Source organism: Bos indicus, chromosome 5, assembly GCF_029378745.1.
Source record: "Bos indicus isolate NIAB-ARS_2022 breed Sahiwal x Tharparkar chromosome 5, NIAB-ARS_B.indTharparkar_mat_pri_1.0, whole genome shotgun sequence".
In the NCBI taxonomy this organism is placed as follows: domain Eukaryota; kingdom Metazoa; phylum Chordata; class Mammalia; order Artiodactyla; family Bovidae; genus Bos; species Bos indicus.
Window position 1 is genome coordinate 67,462,316 of NC_091764.1, and position 23,535 is coordinate 67,485,850.

Below are 23,535 nucleotides of genomic sequence, written 5' to 3' on the forward strand. Positions count from 1 at the left end.
TTAGTTCACCATGGGAGACCCTGCGGGCCGGATACAGCTGCAGCCCCCAAGCAGTAGGTCACTTCCTTCTGGCAGATAACCTATACAAGGATTATATACACCACATTTAACAAAAGTGCCATGCTGCACGATTCCTTTTATACTAAGTTCAAGGATAGGTAAAACCATTCCAGGTGATGGGAGTCAGAAAAGCAGTTTACCATGGGTGGGACCAGATATTGGCAGGCAGGGGGCATGAGGGCACCTCCTGGAGGATGGAGATGCCCTGTATGCTGATTTGGGTGGTGGTCACACATGGGTGAACATATTTAAGAAGTCATTGAGCTGAACACTTAAGATTGGTGCATGATATTACATCTAGATCAGATCTCAATAAAAGGACAACAGAAAAGTTCCCGGAGGTGGAGGTGGGGGCGGGGCTTGCCTTAGCTTCCGACTTGGCTGCGACACCCTACCTTGGGGACTTCGTGGTGCTCAGCCCTGTGCTTGTCTGTCCGAGCAGTCGGAAGAGGACATTGACGTTGCAGCTCTTGGCAAGCAGCAGCCCGAGAATATCTCGAACCCCATGTACGAGAGCACAACTTCAGCAACCCCGGAACCTTCCTACGACCCGTTCACAGTGAGTTTGTCTCTTCATCTAAAACAGGTTCAGCTGAGGTTGGTGGGGGGCGGCGGGTAGGGCAATGATGTCTTTCAGCAGACCTGTGTAGAGCACTGCGCCAAGAAATCTCACTTCTAGGACACGTCTCCAGGCTACAAGCCTAGAAGCAAGCTGGGTGAAGCCCTGTGGTCGTTCTGTGTTCTGAGCTCTCCTGGGTGGATTGTGGATTGCAGAGGCGTCCATCGGTTAGATCTAGAAAAGAACTAGGGGTTGCACAACCCCAACCTTGGGACCGGGTGAGAGGTGACAAGGAGAAGAAACCTTGGGCTGAATTCTGCCACAACCACTGACGAGGTAGCAGGCTCAAAGGAAGACCTGAAACTGCTTCAACATTTACACTGTTGTCCGGGATTCTTCTGCCTGTTGTCAGAGCTGCTTCTTACTTTAGGAGCTACGTCTCTTTGACGAGGTTTTTTTTTTTTTATCTAGGGGCATGGGTCCTGCTCTGGTCTTCCAAGAAAGGGCCACTTGTTTCTAGAATTAGTGACCCTTGAGCTTGGATGGAGCCGCCACTGACCGCAGCGCTGTGGCAGGGAACCCATTCACATCAAATGTGCGAGACACACTCTGCCTATGTTACCAGGTCTGGACTGAGAAGCTAAGAGTGAAATAAGAGAAAACATACTGGTCTTTGCCCCAGAGCTCATAAACTCCTCTGATTTCTTAAGTGGTGAGAATACCAGGGGCATCTTTTGTTCTGAGATTCTGGGTTGGCTCCTGTATGCCTTCTGGTCACCAGAAAGACCAAACCATGATTCGAAGGTTGGGATTTTTCAGTTCAACCCTTCACTCTCCAGAGGGAGAGGCCAGAAATGTAGCTGATAGTCGATGTGAGGAAGTCTCCATAAAAATTCCCCCCCCTTTTTTTAAATGTGTGTGTAATCTATTATAGATTTCAGTTTGTAGTTACCGTGATGTTTTGTTATAGCAGTCCATATATAAACAAGATTATCTTAACTTGCTGGTCTTTTAATTTCAAATACATTTCCCATATCCTGCATTTGTGTTCTCCTCATGACTGCTGGTTTTGATATCACTTCTGTGTGATATCCATCCTTTACTGGATGTTTGCCTTTACCAATGAGCTTTTCTAGTCATAATTTTGTTTCTAGTTGTGGCCTTGTCCACTTAAGAGTAGTTCCTTTAGCATTTGTTAGAAAGGTGGTCTGGTGGTGCTGAATTCTTAGCTTTTGCTTGTCTGCAAAGCTTTTGATTTCTCTGTTAAATCTGAATGAAAGCCTTACTTGTAATTTTGGTGTTTTCATAAGAGGTGAGCTCAAATCCTTCTATTCTACCATCATCCATAAATCCCAGTGGTAGGGGGTTCAGACATCTTCCAGGGTGGTGAACATATCCACACTGGGAGGGTGATGCACCTGAAGTCCACGGGGCAGTGGCTATACTGAATTTTTATAAGTTGGCACTGAAACGTTACAGCATTCTATTGTACCATTTTAAGCTTACAGAATGCAACACTTTGTTGTTATTTTTCTAGTAAACCAAATGCAACTCTCCCATGGTTCTCAGTGCCTGTGGTAGTAGATTTAATATATTTGCAATACGGAAAATAATCAGATCATAAATCCTATTGCTTTTTAATCAAACCCATGTAAAAGTTTCTAGTCCAGATTCAAGGGCAAGTTCAGTTAAGCTGCATTTATTAACCGTCTATTTCTATAAGCCTTGTGATATGGAAATCAACCTCATTTTAAAAGCAAGGGGAGTCCAAATGCTTGGGGCTGGTGCACTGGGACGACCCAGAGGGATGGTATGGGGAGGGAGGAGGGAGGAGGGTTCAGGATGGGAAACACATGTATACCTGTGGTGGATTCATTTCGATATATGGCAAAACCAATACAATATTGTAAAGTTTAAAAATAAAATAAAATTTTAAAAAGTAACATAAAAGCAAGGGGAAAAATTTCATATTCTGTTCAGGGCTCTCCATGGCCTCTCAGCTGTCTGGCTTTTCTCGGGGCCCCATGAGCACTGTCGATGGAATACTCACCTGAGGCAGGTGAGAGTACCTAAGAGACAGGACTCGGTTCAACCTTCCTAATCAGACCAGGTGGCAAAAATATTCCAGTTACAGGAATCCTAAGCTGAGGGCACCAGCCCCAAATCTGCTTTATTCTCATGCCTTTTATACTGAAGGAGCAGATGTTGCCTCTAGACGACCTGGAGCCAATCCACACATTGTGAGCATCCATTATGTGAATGGACAGAGCTGCGGTCTGATCAGAGCCACAGACAGCAGGAGGTTCAGGAGGCCGCCTCTGGACTATTGCTTCTGATCAGACCCAGTTCAGGATGAACTGTCAACCGGAAAGGATTTTTTTTGTAACCAGAGTAACAGCCATGTTTTGTGGGGTGGTTTTATTTTCCTTAGAGTAGTATCTAACTTAATTCACACACCTCCCTGTCAGATAAATACTATTAGGCCCCTTAATAGATGAGAAAAATTCTGCAGAGGTGAAATGACTTGTCCACATGTTCAGGCCGAGACCATACCCCATCTTCAGGCCATGAACCAGGACAGCAGCGTGAAGCCACCCTCGCTCCCACCGGATGTGTTCACAAGAGACTGCAGGAAAAATAGTGTTTTTAGGCTGAAAGAGAGGAAAAGTTTTCCTTGACCCTCTGATGATTCATGGCTGGGCCTGAAAAGTAAACTGGTAAAGACAGACTCACAGAAGAACATATATATTTTATTGAACATTTATGTGTACATGGGAGCCTTCATGAGAAAATGAAGACCCAAAGAAGGGACCGGAACAGGAAGCCTTTGCACCTTTTAGACTAAATGTGTGAGGAATTGACAAGAGAGCTTTGGACCTAGAGGTAGTAAATGGTGAAGAAGTCACTAGGAAGATAAGGGTTAGTGAACAAGGTTTGTTTGTACAGGTTTCTTGGCCCCCAGCTCCCCAGAAGTGATGCATCTTCTTTCCTCTAAAAATTTCATGAGAGAATTTTATTACCTGTTTCAGGGGAAAAGGGTAGGGGGCAGAGTTAGTCAGAGTGACCTTTCTGCTTCTGTCATGTAAAAGAATTCCTTCAGTTTGACATTTAACATGCCAAGTTACTGGATTGGGGGTAGCATGTCCTAAGGGCTTTCCCCAGGGCTTCAGTGGTAAAGAATTCACCTGCCAATACAGGAGATACAGGTTCAATCCCTGGGTCGGGAAGATCCCCTGGAGAAGGAAATGGCAACCCACTCCAGTATTCTTGCTTGGAAAATCACATGGACAAAGTAGCCTGGTGGGCTAGTCCACGGGGTCACCAAAGAGTTGGCCATGACTTAGCAACTAAACAACCAGTGTGCCCTAAACCCGCCAAGGCCTCAGACCAGTAGCCAATATTATGTTCAACCTCGAAGGATGCACCTTCTGCCTGGTTCACAGACTTCTCTTTTCCAGGATCCTGCCGACCAGCTGCTGGACAGCAGTGACCCCCTGGGGGCGCTATGAGGGCTGGACCTGCCCCCTCCAGACATCACCGCTGCCACCTGGGTCCCCAGAGCCACCTCAGAAAGGCCATCAACTGTGAATCCTCAGCCCCAGTTGACTGTGGGAAATGTAAGCTCCTTTAACATTTCAAAGTCTGGAGCACTCAAGCCATACCTCATCGCTTCAGTTGATCCAGGGGATATTCTGTTTCTGTGGGTGAGAGACCATATTAAGCCCACCCACCACCCAGGGGACTGCTCCCTCCCTGACCCTCTGCTATCTTCCCTAACCTTCAGTAGCACCTTTTACCTTTTGCCCAGCACTCTAGTGACCTTGTCTTATTTCCCTGTTAAGACTGTAAGCTTCCAAAAAAAAAAAAAGACTGTAAGCTTCCGAAGGCAGAGACCTTCCTCATTCGTCTTTTTATCTTGACACCCAGCACAGTGTGTGGCATGTGAAATGTGCTCAATTATTGGTTACAGAACAGAAATAAAGTCAGTGGAACAAATCCAGTGTCTGGGAAACAAATCGACCATTTGCCATAGGAGGGGTCAAACTCTGAAGGTAAAATCAACTCATTAGGGCTCATTAGGGCTGTTAGTTAGCCAACATCTGCATTATGAGTGCTTCTTTCTTAATTCTGTTTGGTTTGCTTGTTTGTGTGAAGAAGACATAATAACCACAAGGAGATACCACTTCACACCCACGAGGATGGCCATCCTTAAAACACAGACAATAACCAGTATCCTCGAGGGTGTGGAGAAACTGGATCCCTTCTACTTTGTTGGTAGGAATGTAAAATTGTGCCCCTACTGTGGAAAACAGTCCAGCAGTTCCTCAAAAAGTTAAACATAGAATTACCATGTGATCGAGAAATTCCACTCCTAGGTACAGACCCAAGAGAAGTGAACACATGTCCATACTACAACTTATAGAGGTAGCATTATTAGTATTATTCATAATAGCCAAAACATGGAAACAAGCCAAGTGTCTACTGACTTACAAATGAATAACCAAACTGTGTCTTGCCACACAATGAAATAGCATTCCTAAAACAGAACTAAATAGATACATGCAACACCATGGATGAACCTTGAAAATATGATGCTCAGTGAAAGAAGTCATCAGACACAGAAGACCACATACCAGATGATTCCATTTATATGAAACGTCCAGAATCGGGCCAGTTCTTCTCCATGCAGGACTCTGTGCAAGGCTGGATGTCCACCGGACCCTCAAAAGGCCCGAAGTGGCCTCTCCATCACTGTGACAACCAAGTGCCTCCAGCCCACCCGCCACCCTTTTGCAAGCTACCCCGGGGGTAGCACTGGCCAGGCTCGGGAGCCCCCTCTGGGAAATGGAGATGGGAAAGGCTGGGATGAGCAGATCTCAGACCCCCCTCCATCACCCTCACGACCCAAACAACTTTGTTCCAAATCATCAGGGTTTTTGCTGAGCCAAGTCCAAAGTTCATAAGCCCCTGGAGTCTCAGAAGCTTCCTCACAACTCCAGGAAAGGGCATTTATTCAGGCAGAGGAACGATTTACCACCTCCTCTTGGACAACGTGCCGTGATAGGGCAATGCTGGCTCTCCAGGAACTCGCTCCCCAAGGGGACCGTGGGACGGATTCATTAGTGAGTCCACCAACTCCACCATCAAGGGGACAGAAAGGCACATGATTAAGAGGAAAAACAGCAGGCACCCACGAGAGGAGTGAAGGAGATGAAGGTCCTAGCACAATAGAGGTCAAGGATATTAAGTTTAAACACATTCAAACAGTTTAAAAAGGCTCTTCAAAATATAAGTATATCCAAACCCAGCAGTGAACTGACTTCACAACATGCACTCCTCATTCAGTATTAATATTTTCTTCCCTTAAAACACTGCTTCCAATTTTCCATTCTCCCAGTACTTTGCAGACAAACAGGTGGATCGCTGTCTTCTCCTTGTTTTCAAGGAGGGAACTGTCTGTGAGAGATAGAAATTCTAGGTGGGTCACCTGCTGCCACCTAAGGCCAAATTCACACCCGTTTTCCTTCTGTGGCTTCACTACATGGTCTTCAAGCTCTGAGAACAGGCAGGTGTGCTCTCCTGAGGGTGGGGAGACCAGGGTGGTAAGGAAGGAACCATCAACCTTTTGCCCCTTTACTCAGGGATATTCTTTTTTGGGTACATTAGAATGTGATATGACTTTTGCCACTAACTGAAGCACACAAAAGCAGATGACTGGGAGTAAACTGGACAATACAATTCAAACTTTTATTTGGCAGTAAGTTCGACATCATGTTAACATAAAATCAGTATTTAGAATAAATAGCAAATTCACATTCAGGATAAATAGCAAGTCTACCTAATTTGCATTTACCATGCCTGAAATTAAACAGGCACCATCTGTCCTTCTACTAAATAATTAGAAAACAGTGTCCTAAGTCAGAGTTCAAGGCTGCAGTGTAGAAAAGTACAGAGCAGTGTTGTGGGTCAGTTCCAGAGAGCAGGCATGAGGTGGGGAGTCTCACACGGGAAGTTTACAGGGAACTGTCCTTGGGATGCACACCTGGGAAAAAGGAAGGAGGGGTGGGGCAGGAAGGAGCTGATGGGCCTTCAGAGTTGCTCCAGGGAGGGAGTCTGAACACACCCTTCATCCTAGGCAGGACTCTTCAATAGGGGGAAGCTCCCAGAGAGGACCTACAGCTGCAGACAGTGAGCCAGCAGCAACCAACCCCCACAGCAGCTGGGGGATAAAGTCCTTCAGGGTAGCCAAGCCCATCACAACGCTACTAACACAATCACAGATGAGCACAACGAGAGGTATATTCAATGAGTGCCAAGCCTGGCCGCTCAGTCACACAACTGAGAATCATGCCATGTGCCGGAAACACAGTATGTTACCACTGGCCACATAAGTGAATATGTCCAGAGAGAAGCTCCTAGGGGAAGTGCGAGCTTACCTACAGAACTTCTTTCCACTGGCTGCACACAACTGTGTTCTGTGGTTGCTTACCACCCTGCACACTTTCAGCAAAATCATCATCTCATCATGGCCACCCACACAATCTGTTGATGTGGGGGTCAGCAAACCACCGCCCGAGGGCCAAATCCAGCCTGCAGCCTGTCTTCAGAGGCCAGGCTGCCCTGGACCACAGGCAGGCCCAGTCCCAGAGGAGGGGCTGCAGCAAACGGCCTGCAAAGCCAGAAGTCTTTCCTGTCCGGTCCTTGCCAGGGAAAGTGTGCTGAGCCTTACATCAGGGAAACTTCACTCCCTTTTTCTTCCTCCATCCACTAGGGTATTAAAGGTAAGCTAAGCTAAACTTAGGGGCTTCCCTGGTGGCTCAGATGGTAAAGCATCTGCCTACAATGCGGGAGGACCCAGGTTCAATCCCTGGGTTGGGAAGATCCCCTGGAGAAGGAAATGGCAACCCACTCTAGTACTCTTGCCTGGAAAATTCCATGGAGAGAGGAGCCTGGTGGGCTACAGTCCATGGGGTCGCAAAGAGTCGGACACTCTAGTACTCCTGTCTGGAAAATTCCATGGACAGAGGAGCCTGGTGGGCTACAGTCCATGGGATCACAAAGAGTCAGACACGACTGAGCAACTTTACTTTTCACTTAAGCCAGGCTTGGAGCCTAGCTCCCATATGCTAACGGAGAAAAGAAAGGAAATTAGTACAAAAGGAAATCAGTACTAAGCCAGCACAACACAGGCTCCGTGGTAGTTGAATGGAGCAATCAAGGAACCCTCCCTGCCTCTACCCAGACTGAGTCTGAGAGCATATTCCAGACCAGGGCCCCCAAGTGGGTCTTTGGCAACAGATGAGCATTTGGCAGAGCAGATCCAATTCCAACGTTTAGCACACTCTACCGCTTTAGAGGCCTTTGGGGAGGAAAAGGGGCGGGGGAAGCTATTTAGTTCACCCAAAGCTAAATTAGCTAGCAGGAAAGAGGACTTTGCATTTCTCCTTGGCACTAATTAAGAGAACCAATGCCTTCAAAGCAACTAGGAATTCAGTCATAGATGGGCCTGAATCAGTAACAGGTGGTTTATGTTAGCTGGCAGTAGTGGAGCTGAAGGGAATTTTTAAAAGAAAAAAAAATTTTAAAGGCTATGTTAGGAGGAAAGTGGGAGCTCTCCAAACTCCTAAAATATATTAAAAGCCAGGTTTCATCTACTTAAAAAAACGATTCTGGAAAAAACAGTTGTGCAGGTCCCTTCCAGGACAACCGGCTACAGCTATGGTGAGCCTTAGGGGCACAGATAGCCGCCCCTGGACTATGAATTTTTGTTCACATCCTTCCGGGAAAATCAGTCTAACTGATGCTAAAAAGGGAAAATATTTTTCAATGTGCAAGCTAATTTTATTCTGCTCACTTTCCAAACTGATCTTTTAAGTGGTAGAAAATAGACTCCCTTCCCTTGCACCCAAATGCGTTCATCAGCGGGCTCACCAGAGGCTAAACCAGGAGGAACAGAATGCTGTACAGGGTGCTGAATCCCGGCTGAGTCATGACAGTGACAAATTAAAATGAACAAGCACAGACAAAGAGAAGCCCTCAGTCCTTCATACAGAGATGGCCGTCCTGACCCTGACTGTGCGCTGGCCCCAGCGCATGCTCAGTGGGTCCTCCGCAGACAGACTTCAATACCGTCATGTGCCATGGCCTTCAGTTGTTGTTCAGTCGCTCAGTCATGTCTGACTCTGCGACCCCATGGACTGCAGCATGCCAGGCTTCCCTATTCTTCACTATATCCTGGAGCTTGCTCAACCTTAATTGGTGATAAGTCATTAAAATTCCTTATTCACACACCTAGAAAATGTATTTCTCGCCCCAGGCTTGGGTCTCCTAACCCAGACATACATGAAAGCAGTAAGAATAGCTGTACTGAGTTGTTGTTGGGTAACAACTTTCTTGAGTAAACAAAACACCCTATCACTGGCACGTAGGATATATCCAGTGAATACCTGATTAGAAAGAGTTTTAAAATACCTACTTCCTCAACCAGCTTCTCCAAAGCAGAAACTATTAGCCCAAAGCACCAGCATATCCTCTGAGGACCCCAACACTGAGCAGTTCTGGGCGCCTCCTGCACCCCTGAAATGCCAGTCTCCAATGCACTCTGATGCTTAAAACCCTCAGGCACTAACAAACAGCCAACAAAATGCCTCCTGCAGCCTGAAAAGGGAATGGACACCTGTATTTATAATAAAGGGAAAAAAGAAGGCCAACTGGGCCTATTAGGTCTAGAGAGTCACCTTCACTATTTTAGTTAAATATAAGAAAAGATCACAGGTATGCCTGGTGGCTCAGTCAGTAAAGAATCCACCTGCCAATGCAGGAGATGTGCATTCGACCCCTGGGTCAGGAAGATCCCCTGGAGAAGGAAATCACAACCCACTCCAGTATTCCTGGTTGGGAAATCCCATGGACAGAGGAGCCTGGTGGGCTACAGTTCATGGGGTTGCCAAGAGTCGACTAAACAACAACAGTCCCATTAAAACACTTCTATAGCGTTAAAAAACTATAGCGTTAAACATTAAAAAACTTCTATAGCGTGACTTAGCATAGCATAGCATAGAAGTCACCTAATTTCTGCACTCAGGCAGGTAGCCTGTGGCAGGCCAAGCTCACATTTCCTCAACAGCTGGCTCCACACAAATTCATTAAAAACGCTGAATAAGCGAGGAGTCTCTCCTCAAGCCCCTTTCCTCTGCCCCTGCATCCTCCAGGTTTAAGGACAGGTGCCACTTGCCTTGTCCTCAGAAATGGGAACACTCACTCAGTGAGGCTATTTCCAACTCTGTTTCTCTCAACGTCAATGTCCTTGATCTGCTCCCACCTTAAACACAGACACTACAGAAATTCCCAAAACAGACATAAACATGGCAGGAAAGCGATCTACAGGGAGAAGGTGGGAGACAGCTAAGCAGAGAGGGCCACCTCCCTCGCTCTGGCTGGATTCAAGCCCGTCTCCTCAGCTGATGAATCACTGCCCTCCAACGAGGAGGGTTTCTGGTAACACACAGTTTAACAAGATTGCAAAACACCTGGGGGCTGGGGGGTCGCCACACGGCACTAAGTTACGAGGACATTTTTCTTCGTTTCATTTTTCATCCTCCAATGAGCAGGTTCAAGCAACACACGTGTGGTGGTAGTGTCAGGGGTTATAAAGTCCTGGGATACCCACCACAAACGCACTGGTTCCTCTCGCTCGTTGGCATGTAGCAGCCTCATTCTACAGTCTGTTCTGCTGGCAGGACATTAAACCAGAAGCTTTTCTCTCCTTGTCCTCCTTTTCTGAGAGAAAAGAGTGAACCTGCCCACCACTTGGGACACCATGGTCCTTCCCCCGTGTGGGGCAAGACAAAGGAAATGGATACTGAGGACAATCAAGGCCAAGGACTTGCAACTTCTCCTGTTCCTTCTCACATAAGACCTCCAGGGAGGCTGAGTCTGCTGTTAAGGGAGGCACCAGTGTGCCAGAGCCCTAGTACCAGGTGTGTGGGAACCAGCTGCCGACTGGGCTCCATCTCAGTTGCTGACACCACGGTACCCCATCCAAGCGCCCACTAAAGCATCAGCAGTTCACCAGGGATGCACGTCACTGGGTCCGGCACTGTCTGTGCGTGTTCAGCATTTTCCATGCACTTTCCACAGAAGAGTTAAGAAGAGTTTCAAAACATCACCTGCTGGAATACAGAGCAGACATCAAGACGACTCCCCATCCCAGGAAGTCCGATGCTGGATACAGTACCTTGGGAAACAAGAAGGCTGATCACAGGGTGTCGACAGGAGGCCAGCCGCTGTCCCCTCCCCACGTGCATAGGAGGGCGGGCTCTGCGAGCTGTGAGCTCCCTTCTCCACGAGCTTCGGGGTATCCTCCATAATGTACAAAACAGGTATCACTAAGACTATCTGTATCATTTCCAAAAGGGACGCTCACATCCCCGCAGAGTCTGCCCAGCGTGGGGCCATCACCAGTCCTGGCTTTTGGTGCCCAGGGGTTTGGGGGCCGCCAGCTACTTGGCCTGGGCCTCTTGCAGCAGTGGCAGCCGGGCGGCCGGGGGCCGATCAGACCAGGCGGGCAGCTCGTGCTGCAGTGGGGTACGCCGGGGGTAGAAGGTGTGGCTGACGTCGTAGTTCAGCAGGCAGCTCAGGGACGCCATGTAGATGTCGGCGAACCGTGACAGGCGCCGCAGGAAGTACGTGGGGTTCTGGTCTGTGCGGAACAAGCTCCCAAACTGGGCATTGAAGAAACCTTTGGTCATTTCCCTGAAGAGGCGAGAGAAGAGCAAAGCAACAGTGTGACTCCCCGAAGGTCTGCTTTTAGTTACTGACATCAGATGACACCAAAATCACTGTTTCACAGAGAAGAGATACATGTAGGACCTTCCCGGCAATCCAGTGGTTAAGAATCCACCTGCAGATGCAGGGTACGTGCCTGTGATCCCTGGTCTGAGAAGATTCCACATGCCGCTGGGCAACTAAGCCCACGTGCCACAACTACTGAGCCCATGCAATGCAACTCCTGAAGCCAGAGCACCCTAGAGCCTGTGCTCTGCAACAAGAGAAGCCACTGCAATGAGAAGCCCGCACACCACACCTAGAGAAAGCCCGCGCATAGCAACAAAAACCCAGTGCAGCCAAAACCAAATTTATTTAAAGATACATTAAAAGAAGTTATACATATATATCTATATAAATGAATCACTTTACTGTACATCTGAAACTAACACAATGTTAATTACACTCCAATATAAAAGTTAAAAAAAGTTACAAAATCCATAAAAATTTTGAATCACTATGTTGTATACCTGAAACTAATATAATATTGTACATCAACTATACATCAATAAAAAAAATTTTTTAATCACTGTTTCATATGCTTCAGTTCAGTCGCTCAGTCGTGTCCGACTCTTGCAACCCCATGGACTGCAGCACGCCAGGCCTCCCTGTCCATCACCAACTCCCGGAGTTTACTCAAACACATCAATTGAGTCAGTGATGCCATCCAACCACCTTATGCTTGGTGGTCCCCTTCTCCTCCCACCTTCAATCTTTCCCAGCATCAGGGTCTTTTTAAATGAGTCAGTTCTTCACATCAGGTGGCCAAAGTATTGGAGTTTCAGCTTTAATATCAGTCCTATCAATGAATATTCAGGACTGATTTCCTTTAGGATGGACTGGGTGGATTTCCTTGCAGTCCAAGGGACTCTCAAGAGTGTCTTCCAACACCACAGTTCAAAAGCATCAATCTTTGGTGCTCAGCTTTCTTTATAGTCCAACTCTCACATCTATACACGACTACTGGAAAAACCATAGCTTTGACCAGACAGACTTTTGTTGGCAAGTAATGTCTCTGCTTTTTAATATACTAACTAGGTTGGTCATAACTTTTCTTCCAAGGAGTAAGCATCTTTTAATTTCATGGCTGCAGTGATTTTGAAGCCCAAAAAAATAAAGTGTGCCACTGTTTCCACTGTTTCCCCATCTATTTTCCATGAAGTGATGGGACCGGATGCCATGATGTTAGGCATGTTTCTGAATATTAGGCTTTAAGCAAACTTTTTCACTCTCTTTCACTTTTATCAAGAGGCTCTTTAGTTCTTTGCTTTCTGCCATAATGGTGGTATCATCTGCATATCTGAGGTTATTGATATTTCTCCTGAAAATCTTGATTCCAGCTTGTGCTTCATCCAGCCCAGCATTTCTCATGATGTACTCTGCATATAAGTTAAATAAGCAGGGTGACAGTATACAGCCTTGACGTACTCCTTTTCGTTTTTGGAACCAGTCTGTTGTTCCATGTCTAGTTCTAACTATTGTTTCCGGACCTGCATACAGATTTCTCAAGAGGCAGGTCAGGTGGTCTGGTATTCCCTTCTCTTTCAGAATTTTCCACAGTTTGTGGTGATCCACACTGTCAAAGGTTTTGGCATAGTCAATAAAGCAGAAATAGATGTTTTTCTGGAACTCATGTGCTTTTTCGATGATCCAACAGATGGTGGCAATTTGATCTCTGGTTCCTCTGCCTTTTCTAAAACCAGCTTGAACATCAGGAAGTTCACAGTTCACGTATTGCTGAAGTCTGGCTTGGAGAATTTTGAGCATTTCTTTACTAGCATGTGAGATGAGTGCAATTGTGCAGTAGTTTGAGCATTCTTTGGCATTGCCTTTCTTTGGGACTGGAATGAAAACTGACCTTTTCCAGTCCTGTGGCCACTGCTGAGTTTTCCAAATTTGCTGGCATATTGAGTGCAGCACTTTCACAGCATAATCTTTCAGGATTTAAAACAGCTCAACTGGAATTCCATCACCTCCACTAGCTTTGTTTGTAGTGATGCTTCCTAAGGCCCACTTGACTTTGCATTCCAGGATGTCTGGTTCTGGGTGAGTGATCACACCATCATGATTATCTGGGTTGTGAAGATCTTTTTTGTATAGTTCTTCTGTGTATTCTTGCCACCTCTTCTTAATATCTTCTGCTTCTGTTAGGTCCATACCATTTCTGTCCTTTATCGAGCCCATCTTTTCATGAAATGTTCCCTTGGTATCTCTAATTTTCTTGAAGAGATCTCTAGTCTTTCCCATTCTATTGTTTTCCTCTATTTCTTTGCATTGATCACTGAGGAAGGCTTTCTTATCTCTCCTTGCTATTCTTTGAAACTATGCTCAAATGGGTATATCTTTTCTTTTCTCCTTTGCTTTTAGGTTCTTTTCTTTACACAGCTATTTTAAGGCCTCCTCAGACAGCCATTTTGCCTTTTTGCATTTCTTTTTCTTGGGGATGGTGTTGATCCCTGTCTCCTGTACAATGTCACGAACCTCCATCCATAGTTCATCAGGCACTCTGTCTATCAGATCTAGTCCCTTAAATCTATTTCTCATTTCCACTGTATAATCGTAAGGGATTTGATTTAGGTCATACCTGAATGGTCTAGTGATTTTCCCTACTTTCTTCAATTTAAGTCTGAATTTGGCAATAAGGAGTTCACGATCTGAGCCACAGTCAGCTCCCGGTCTTGTTTTTACTGACTGTATAGAGCTTCTCCATCTTTGGCTGCAAAGAATATAATCAATCTGATTTTGGTGTTGACCATCTGGTGATGTCCATGTGTAGAGTCTTCTCTTGTGTTGTCGGAAGAGGGTGTTTGCTATGACCAGTGAGTTCTCTTGGCAAAACTCTATTAGCCTTTGCCCTTCTTCATTCTGTACTCCAAGGCCAAATTTGCCTGTTACTCCAGATGTTTCTTGACTTCCTACTTCATATGCATAGGACTCAAATTAGCCTAGAGCAGCCCTGACTTCTAATTGGGAAAACAGTCTGTTCATCCATCAAAATGGTTCTGACCACATTCCCCACTTAGGCCAGTGGAGAGAACACAGCTGAAGGCTCCAGAGGCAAGGTGAGAGCCCCTAAACATGCACACCGCATTTCCCAAACAAAAATGGAAGGTAAAAGAGCCACTTCTGAAGGTCCACAGAAATGGAGAATATTCTCAGAGTCTCCAAACTTCCCTCATCTACAGAACAAGATCAAGGCCCCCTTCTAGTGAGGTTATAGTGAGAACTCCATAAGGTAAGAGAAATAAGAGTGTATCATAAACTTGAAAGTACTTTATATCTAAGAGATTAAGCATTCTATTACAGCAATGTAAGCACACCTCTGGCATCCAATACAGAGCTTCAAGCACCTCCTTGAAGCCTGAATTATAAGCATATATGCATCATATGCCCATCACCCTCTCACCCAACATTTCAGACCAATAATCACATTATAATAACCAATACACTCCCAATAACCAACACGTTGAGAGGGAGGAGGATCAAATCAGTACAGCCGTGGCTTCTGCAGCCCAGAGGAATGGACTCTCCCTGCTTTCCAGGCACACCAGTCCCACCAGACCGCCCACTGCTCAGAGATCAGAACCAGGCAGTGAGTGCTACCTCCAAACCTTAGAGACAGCTGTGCTGCCTGGGAAGGAGGCGTGGGGGGACCACAAGAGCAGAAATGGCCACATCAACACTGCCCACATACACAGCACCCTCTTCTACAGGGAAGCACAACTGTCCACAAGGCCTCTTGAGAATAATTCTCCTTTAAAATCTTTACCGTCTAGCCTGAATTAAGTGCCAAATGCTCTGAGCCAAGCCATGGCTCAGATGGTAAAGAATCTCCCTGCAATGCAGGAGACGCAGATTCAATCCCTGGGTCAGGAAGATCCCCTGGAGAAGGGAATGGCTACCCTCTCCAGTATTCTTGCCTGGAGAATTCCAAGGACAGAAGAACCTGGCACACTACAGTCCAAGAGGTCGCAAAGAGCTGGACACGACTGAGCGACTAACACCCTCACTTTCACTTTTCATACACATACACACACATATACTAGACTATTCATTTCAGTTCAGTTCAGTCGCTCAGTCGTGTCAGCCATAAAAAAAAAAAAAAAAGAAATAATGTCATCTGCAGCAACATGGGCAGACCTAGACATTATCACACTAAGTGAAGGAAGTCAGACAGAGAAAGACAAATACCACATATCACTTATATGTGGAATCTAAAAAATAATACAAATGAACTTATTTACAAAACAGAAACAGATTCACAGACAGAGAAAACAAATTTATGGGTACCAAAGGGAAAAGAAGAGGGGAAGGGATAAATTAGGAGTGTGAGATGAACAGATACACGCTACTATATAAAATACATACACAAAGAGGATTTACTTACTATATAGAACATGGAACTCTATTTGATATCACTATTCAACATATTCAATCTTTCCTATAATGGAGAAGAATTTGCAGCTGTACACTTGAAACTAACACAACATTGTAAATCAGCTATAGTTTAATAAAAAGAAAAAACAACTCAAGAATAACTATTCCCTTAAGACAAACACCCATCTGACAGCAGACGGCTTTCTTCATCAATCAGCATCATGATTTGAGTGACTGCACATACCTAACACAGCAGTGTTACAAATGAGCACCAGCACTGTAGGAGCCCCAAGGATTCACTGCGGTTCACAGCCACCTCCAACACTGTCCCACTGGCCACGCTGGGCTGCTGGCTGCCCAAAGAGGGAAGTTAAGTGGGACAGAAGGAGGGATGGATGCGGGGAGGGACAGACAGACAACAAACTCAGGGGTGGGCAGAAGGTGGGAGGGAGCTCGCTGCTCCCTCGAGGAAATTGCACTCATCACTAACGGCAGCTGGCTCATTCTGGATCCTGGGGGTCACAGTCACCCCTGGCAACTAAGTAAGGCTGTTTCGAGTCCCACCTCTGGCTGGCCTTGGGAAAAGCGTGTGGGCTGAGTGCACGGGGCCACAGTGAAGGATTCACTCCGTTCACAACAGGCCACTCTTACCTCATATCCTTCCTCTCCTTCTTCCACTCCTGCAAAACCAGCTGTGATTCCGCATCTCTGTGAACCTGCAGGACACAACCCAATTACTGAGAAGGTTCTGGATACGAATAAACTCATTAGGTAGTGAGAATTTTCTAGCAGGTAGTTCTTCTGGGAGGAATTTTATTCAGATCTAAGAGATAGGGACTTGCATGAAATAATACATTTTCAGACTTCCCAGCTGCTGCCCTTCTTTACCAAACGTAGACATAATACAATGACGCAAACAGGGATGCAAGGTCCCTGTTAAACTAGAGATATTAAAGAATTATTAAAGGCTTTGTATGAGCATAATACATATATTATTATGTAGGGCAAAGGCTAATAGAGTTTTTCCAAAAGAACACGCTGGTCATAGCAAATACCCTCTTCCAACAACACAAGAGAAGATTCTACACATGGACATCACCAGATGGTCAACACTGAAATCAGATTGATTATATTCTTTGCAGCCAAAGATGGAGAAGCTCTATACAGTCAGCAAAAACAAGACCGGGAGCTGACTGTGACTCAGATCATGAACACCTTATTGTCAAATTCAGACTTAAATTGAAGAAAGTAGGGAAAACCACTAGACCATTCAGGTATGACTTAAATCCCTTACAATTATACAGTCAAAGTGAGAAATAAATTTAAGGGACTAGATCTGATAGACAGAGTGCCTGATGAACTATGGACAGAGGTTTGTGACATTGTACAGGAGACAGGGATCAAGACCATCCCCAAGAAAAAGAAATGCAAAAAAGCAAAATGGCTGTCTGGGGAGGCCTTACAAATAGCTGTGAAAAGAAGGGAAGTGAAAAGCAAAGGAGAAAAGGAAAGATATAAGCATCTGAATCCAGAGTTCCAAAGAATAGCAAGGAGAGATAAGAAAGCCTTCCTCAGCGATCAATGCAAAGAAATAGAGGAAAACAACAGAATGAGAAGGACTAGAGATCTCGTCAAGAAAATTAGAGATACCAAGGGAACATTTCATGCAAAGACGGGCTTGATAAAGGACAGAAATGGTATAGACCTAACAGAAGCATAAGATATTAAGAAAAGGTGGCAAGAATACACAGAAGAACTATACAAAAAAGATCTTCACGACCCAGATAATCACGATGGTGTGATCACTCACCTAGAGCCAGACATCCTGGAATGTGAAGTCAAGTGGGCCTTAGGAAGCATCACTACGAACAAAGCTAGTGGAGGTGATGGAATTCCAGTGGAGCTATTTCAAATCCTGAAAGATTATACTGTGAAAGTGCTGTACTCAATATGCCAGCAAATTTGGAAAACTCAGCAGTGGCCACAGGACTGGAAAAGGTCAGTTTTCATTCCAATCCCAAAGAAGGGCAATGCCAAAGAATGCTCAAACTACCACACAATTGCACTCATCTCACATGCTAGTAAAGTAACGCTCAAAATTCTCTAAGCCAGGCTTCAGCAATACGTGAACCGTGAACTTCCAGATGTTCAAGCTGGTTTTAGAAAAGGCAGAGGAACCAGAGATCAAATTGCCAACATCCACTGGATCATCAAAAAAGCAAGAGAGTTCCAGAAAAACATCTATTTCTGCTTTCTTGACTATGCCAAAGCCTTTGACTGTGTGGCTCACAATAAACTGTGGAAAATTCTGAAAGAGATGGGAATATCAGACCACCTGACCTGCCTCTTGAGAAATCTATATGCAGGTCAAGAAACAACAGTTAGAACTCGACATGGAACAGACTGGTTCCAAATTGGGAAAGGAGTACGTCAAGGCTGTATATTGTCACCCTGCTTATTTAACTTACATGCAGAGTACATCATGAGAAATGCTGGGCTGGAAGAAGCACAAGCTGGAATCAAGATTGCAGGGAAAAATATCAATAACCTCAGATATGCAGATGACACCACCCTTATGGCAGAAAGTGAAGAGGAACTAAAGAGCCTCTTGATGAAAGTGAAAGAGGAGAGTGAAAAATTTGGCTTAAAGCTCAACATTCAGAAAACTAAGATTATGGCATCTAGTCCCATCATTTCATGGGAAATAGATGGGGAAACAGTGGAAACAGTGTCAGACTTTATTTCTGGGGGCTCCAAAATCACTGCAGATGGTGATTGCAGCCATGAAATTAAAAGATGCTTACTCCTTGGAAGGAAAGTTATGACCAACCTAGTTAGCATATAAAAAGCAGACATTACTTTGCCAACAAAGGTCTGTCTAGTCAAAGCTATGGTTTTTCCAGTGGTCATGTATGGATGTGAGAGTTGGACTGTGAAGAAAGCTGAGTGCTGAAGAATTGATGCTTCTGAACTGTGGTGTTGGAGAAGATTCTTGAGAGTCCCCTGGACTACAAGGAGATCCAACCAGTCCATTCTAAAGGAGATCAGTCCTGGGTGTTCATTGGAAGGACTGTGCTGAAGCTGAAAATCCAATACTTTGGCCACCTCATGTGAAGAGTTGACTCACTGAAAAAGACTCTGATGCTGGGAGGGATTGGGGGCAGGAGGAGAAGGGGACGACAGAGGATGAGATGACTGGATGGCATCACCGACTCGATGGACATGAGTTTGAGTGAACTCCGGGAGTTGGTGATGGACAGGGAGGTCTGGTGTGCTGCCATTCATGGGGTCACAAAGAGTTGGACACGACTGAGTGACTGAACTAGAACTGGAATACATGTATGTCCACATAAAATGTGTGTATTATATGCGTGTCATGTATCCGTTATACATGTGTGTTACACATATAAATATACACCTAATACACACTACCTAACAGACCCATTTATATATATCATAAATATATGTCCTATACACACACACACATCAAACATCAGTGAGTGGAAACAGCAAATGTAACAGTGCATCCACAAATTTCAAGCATGTAAAAACATGTGCATTTGGAAATTAACATGAAATTTTTTCTTTAATTTGTTCAAGGGTAACAGTTATAATTGGCTTAATCTTTTTCCTCAATATTATTTTATTAATACCTTTTAAAGTGTTTAAGAGAAAAAAAACTGTTTTTGTAAAAGGCAAGAAGGCAGAACACCTCAACCAGATGGAAAGTGGAGAATTCTCCAGGTGGACTGAAATGTGAGCAAAAGGCAGAAAGAAAATGACAGCTGTATGCACCCTAACATGGAATCTCACAAGTCTCTCTCCAAGCCTCCTAGGGTTAAACCGAACACACGAACCAGAGCCAGAGGTGCACGTGACTGCAGGGGCCAGGCAGGGTTGGGGCAGCCTCAGGACCCGGAGGAAAATGCCAAATGAGCAAACCATCTGCTTTGACATGGGAGCCAAGGCCCTTCTGTTTATCACGTATGCCCAGATCAAGAGCTTGACCAAGTCACCCGCTACGGGCTGCTGCCACTCAAATCAAAACCCTGAGCTTGTAATCTCGATTTCCTGCCTGCCACTGTTGTCTACACCAGCAGGAAGCAGCCACCTCTGAATGACCACTGGATGTGTGTTACTGGAGCACCAGAAGACTGGTCCCTTCTGGGGGTGTCGAGGCAGGTCCTGTGAGTTTGATTTCAATAAGCTCTCATATTTTAAGTCAACAAATCACTCACCATACAATTGAGGCACTACAAAATGTAAGACTAGATCAAAACTCTGTAGGGTGCCACAGAGAATTTGTTTATACATATATATATAAACATAAATACACATACACACACACGTATGCACACAAACATACCTATACAGATACACATGCATACATATGGATATACATGTATACATATATGCATACATATATACACACAGGTACATATTCAGCACCTCTGTGTGGCAAGCGCTGTGCTAGATACTGAAGATATAAGAGAACGAGATGCGGACCCTGGCAGGGGGCACCCAGGTAAGCAGACCAGGACAAAACAGTGTGACACTGCACAGAACGGGACACCAGTCTTCCTCCCACCTCTGCCCACCTCTCGGCCCACGATCAGGGCCCCTGTGTCCAGTGTGAAGGAGCAGCTTCTCCCTGTGCTTGCAGGAGGAGGATTCTCTGACTAGCGACCAGAAGCAAGATAACCAAAGTGCACTAGTGCTTTCTCCTTTTGGAAGCCAGCGGCCATAGGCCACGTGACTGCGCCTCTCCACTCTCCCCTCAGTAGAGCCCCTACCCGAGGGCGGGCTACACAGACATGAAGAGCCAGGTTGGGTCTCCAAGTCTATGGCACCTTCTCCAGCTCAGCTTTTCCAGAACAGGGCGGAGCCAGGGATGCGGGATCATCTCCAGCAAAGCCCAAGACTGCTGAAGGGACAAGCGAAGGAGGAAGGCCCCAGAGAGCTGAACCAGGGAGCACCCCCTCGAGCAGGGGGCACCTGAGCTCTGGGTGTGTGCACCGCAGCCCAGCCTCCCCTCACACCCTCCCATCCAAGGCCCACCCACGCCCACCCACGGCTCCCTCCCACCTGCCCTTTCTTCATCGTTTATCATCTCTCCCAAGTGATCAACCTCCTCCCCTGGAGTCTACCCATCAGCTTTTAAACATGCTGAAGGCTCTTCCATTAGAAGAAAAAGCAGTTTCTCCTTGAGCCACCCCTTTCTCCAGCTTGGATCCTCCTACAAGGCCAAACTTTGTAAGACAGCAATCTTAGGAGTCTGATACCTACTTTAAAATACTTCAAACACTGGGTTTACTTAGCTATAATTAACCTTTAAGTGATACCATGCACTCAAGGATGGGGACCTGGCACGGGAAAAGACTAACCAGAAGCCCACACCAGAAGCTGATCCTACAGACACCTCAGCCACCTTCAGCCCCTCTCGTTCATTAGCTCACTCAGCCATTTATGGCTACAATCTATGAAAATATACTGTACAGGCTAGCCCACTCCTGCATGGGCAGAATTATTGCCATCTAGCCAGAAGGCTGATAACCTGTACCAATGGAGACCAAATCCAGCCCACTGCCCACCTTTCTATCATCCCAATGAGCTCAAGAATGGATTTTCCTTTTGAAGTTGTTGAAAAAAATTCAAAAGAAAAATAACTTCATGATGCATAAAAATGATATGAAATTAAAATTTTAGTGTCCCCCAATAAAATGTCAGGGATACAGCTACAACTGGTTGCTCACATATTGTCCAAGGCTGCTTTCACGCTACCAGCATGGAGCTGAGACCGTACGACCTGCACGACCTCACACAATGGCTAGCTAGCTTGTTGCAGAAGTCTGTCCAACCCAGGCTAAATATGGCTCTAACATGGTTACCTAAAAGACTTAATACCAGCACATCATCCATCAGCATGACCACCATGAACAGTACCACTCAGGAGGGCACTTCAAGGCTAATGAACAAAAATTCTTCTTTATAGCTACTTCCTTAAATCCAAAAATTAAATACTTCCAGTTAATTCATCAGACCCAGCTCCAGGTAACACTTTTGGCTTCCAAAATGAAAAAGGAAAAAAAAAAAAAAAATCATACCCAAGTTCAAGGACCAATTTCTCTTCTCAGAAAATAGTGTCCAGATAATGTGCTATGTGCCCATTATCAGAAAAAGAGGAGCTATAGAAACGTCTGACACAGAATCACTGGAATAATGTATAGTTTTCTAGGTGAACGCAGGGATCGGGGGAGAGGAGAAAGGGAACAGGAAGCACAGTGAGAAATGCTGCTCATTCGGGTAATTTTTTAATCATCAATCACCTTCCTCTACGTCCTAGAGAATCCACCCAGACAGAAAGCTGGAAAAGGAAACCACAGCTAAACCATCTACCTGCAGGCTGCATCTGTGTATCTGACCAGCTGCCCGCATCACAGAGAGACCGCACCTAAGGGGAGGGCTCTAGCTATACACGAAAGCTCTAAACCGCCAAGTAAAACAGCACTTCCGTGCACTGCCCCAAAGCAGGGACTCGGGCACCACACAGCCCAGGTTCAAGTCCTTGCTCTGTTGTTTTATGACCTTGGACATGTTACCTAACCTCTCAGACACCCAGTTTCCTCATTCTAAAGTGGAAAATTGTACACAGGACAGCTGGGACGAGTGAGGAGTAATGTTGCAGAGCAAGCGCTCAGCACAATGCCTGGCATCTAGAGAGTAACTATTATTACGTGTGACCTATGCACAGACTTGAAGCTGCATTAACCCAGAATCCATGCCTTTTATTTTTAGACAAACACCTCACAGACAAGCACAGGGAGGGAAACAGAACCAGTCCTCGTCAGAGGCGAGCCAAAGAGCAACACAGCCAAGACAAGCTGGAAGCAAGGCCCGGGGGACGTGCGGGGCCCCATGCCCTGGAAGGTGTGTGCCCTGGAGTGAGGGCCTGGCACTCCCTGCATCCCTGCCTGAGCTCGCTGCCAGCTGGGCCAAGCAAGGCAGTTCCCTGGCCCATTTCCAAAGCAGGCTGGCAGGCTGTGGGCACCAGGCCATGGCCAGAGGCTACAGGTGTGTTAGCCAACAAAGCAGGCATCCACGCCCCTTATCCTAAGAGTCAGCATTCACGCTGAGACGCTGAGGGCCAGGCCAGCTAAATCAGGTGAGAAAGCAAGGTGTCTCATGAGACTTGGCGGGGCGGGGTGGGGGGAGAGGTGGGGAGGGGGGCAGTCACAGCTGCAACAGAGGGCATAGTCCATGGGCCAGGAAATTACCAAAATGACTTTCCTCACTATCTGCCTAAAACTGGCTATGTAACTCACAGAAAGAAAAAAAAAAAAAAAAACTACCACTGAACTCCAGTGAGCCAGCAAACTGATTCAAAGTCAGATGGAAGCTGCAGGCAGAGATCTCGATTCTTGCTCTGAGACTCTTCCCAGCAAGCCGTGGTGTCCGGCCTGAAGTGTTCATTCCCTTTCACAGATGGGGAAACTGAGGCCCAGAAAGGAGAAGTCCCACAGCAGGCAAAAGGCAGCAGGAGGACTGGACCCAAACACTAGGCAGAGGTTCTCGAATCCCACTACCCACAGAATATCTCCCAGTGGGGCTTGGGTGGAGAAGTAAGGACTCTGGAATTCCCCACATGGGCCCCACAAAACTTTCTCCAAATGGCTTTGGCAGTCATTTTTAAAATTCTCTTTAGGGAAAGTGGC

General features: G+C 45.9%; 2 protein-coding genes and 1 non-coding gene across 4 annotated transcripts in view; 2 read left to right on the forward strand and 1 right to left on the reverse strand.

Annotated features, from left to right (window-relative positions):
* The window catches only part of STAB2 (stabilin 2), a 172,042-nt gene extending 167,427 nt beyond the window's left edge, over positions 1 to 4,615 (forward strand). For both annotated transcript variants that reach the window (XM_070789633.1, XM_019959891.2), the window contains 2 exons: positions 503 to 619; positions 4,078 to 4,615. In XM_070789633.1, coding sequence (XP_070645734.1) covers positions 503 to 619; positions 4,078 to 4,128 — 168 coding nt within the window. In that variant the 3' untranslated portion in view covers positions 4,129 to 4,615. The remainder of the gene's footprint in view (positions 1 to 502; positions 620 to 4,077) is intronic.
* Positions 4,616 to 6,341: 1,726 nt separating this feature from the next.
* The window catches only part of NT5DC3 (5'-nucleotidase domain containing 3), a 71,098-nt gene continuing 53,904 nt past the window's right edge, over positions 6,342 to 23,535 (reverse strand). The window contains exons 13-14 of the mRNA XM_019961197.2: positions 16,475 to 16,539; positions 6,342 to 11,374 (exon numbers count right to left, since the gene is read on the reverse strand). Coding sequence (XP_019816756.2) covers positions 11,122 to 11,374; positions 16,475 to 16,539 — 318 coding nt within the window. The 3' untranslated portion in view covers positions 6,342 to 11,121. The remainder of the gene's footprint in view (positions 11,375 to 16,474; positions 16,540 to 23,535) is intronic.
* Positions 7,427 to 7,499, forward strand: TRNAC-ACA (transfer RNA cysteine (anticodon ACA)). Its single transcript has one exon. It is a non-coding gene; the product is annotated as a tRNA-Cys (tRNA).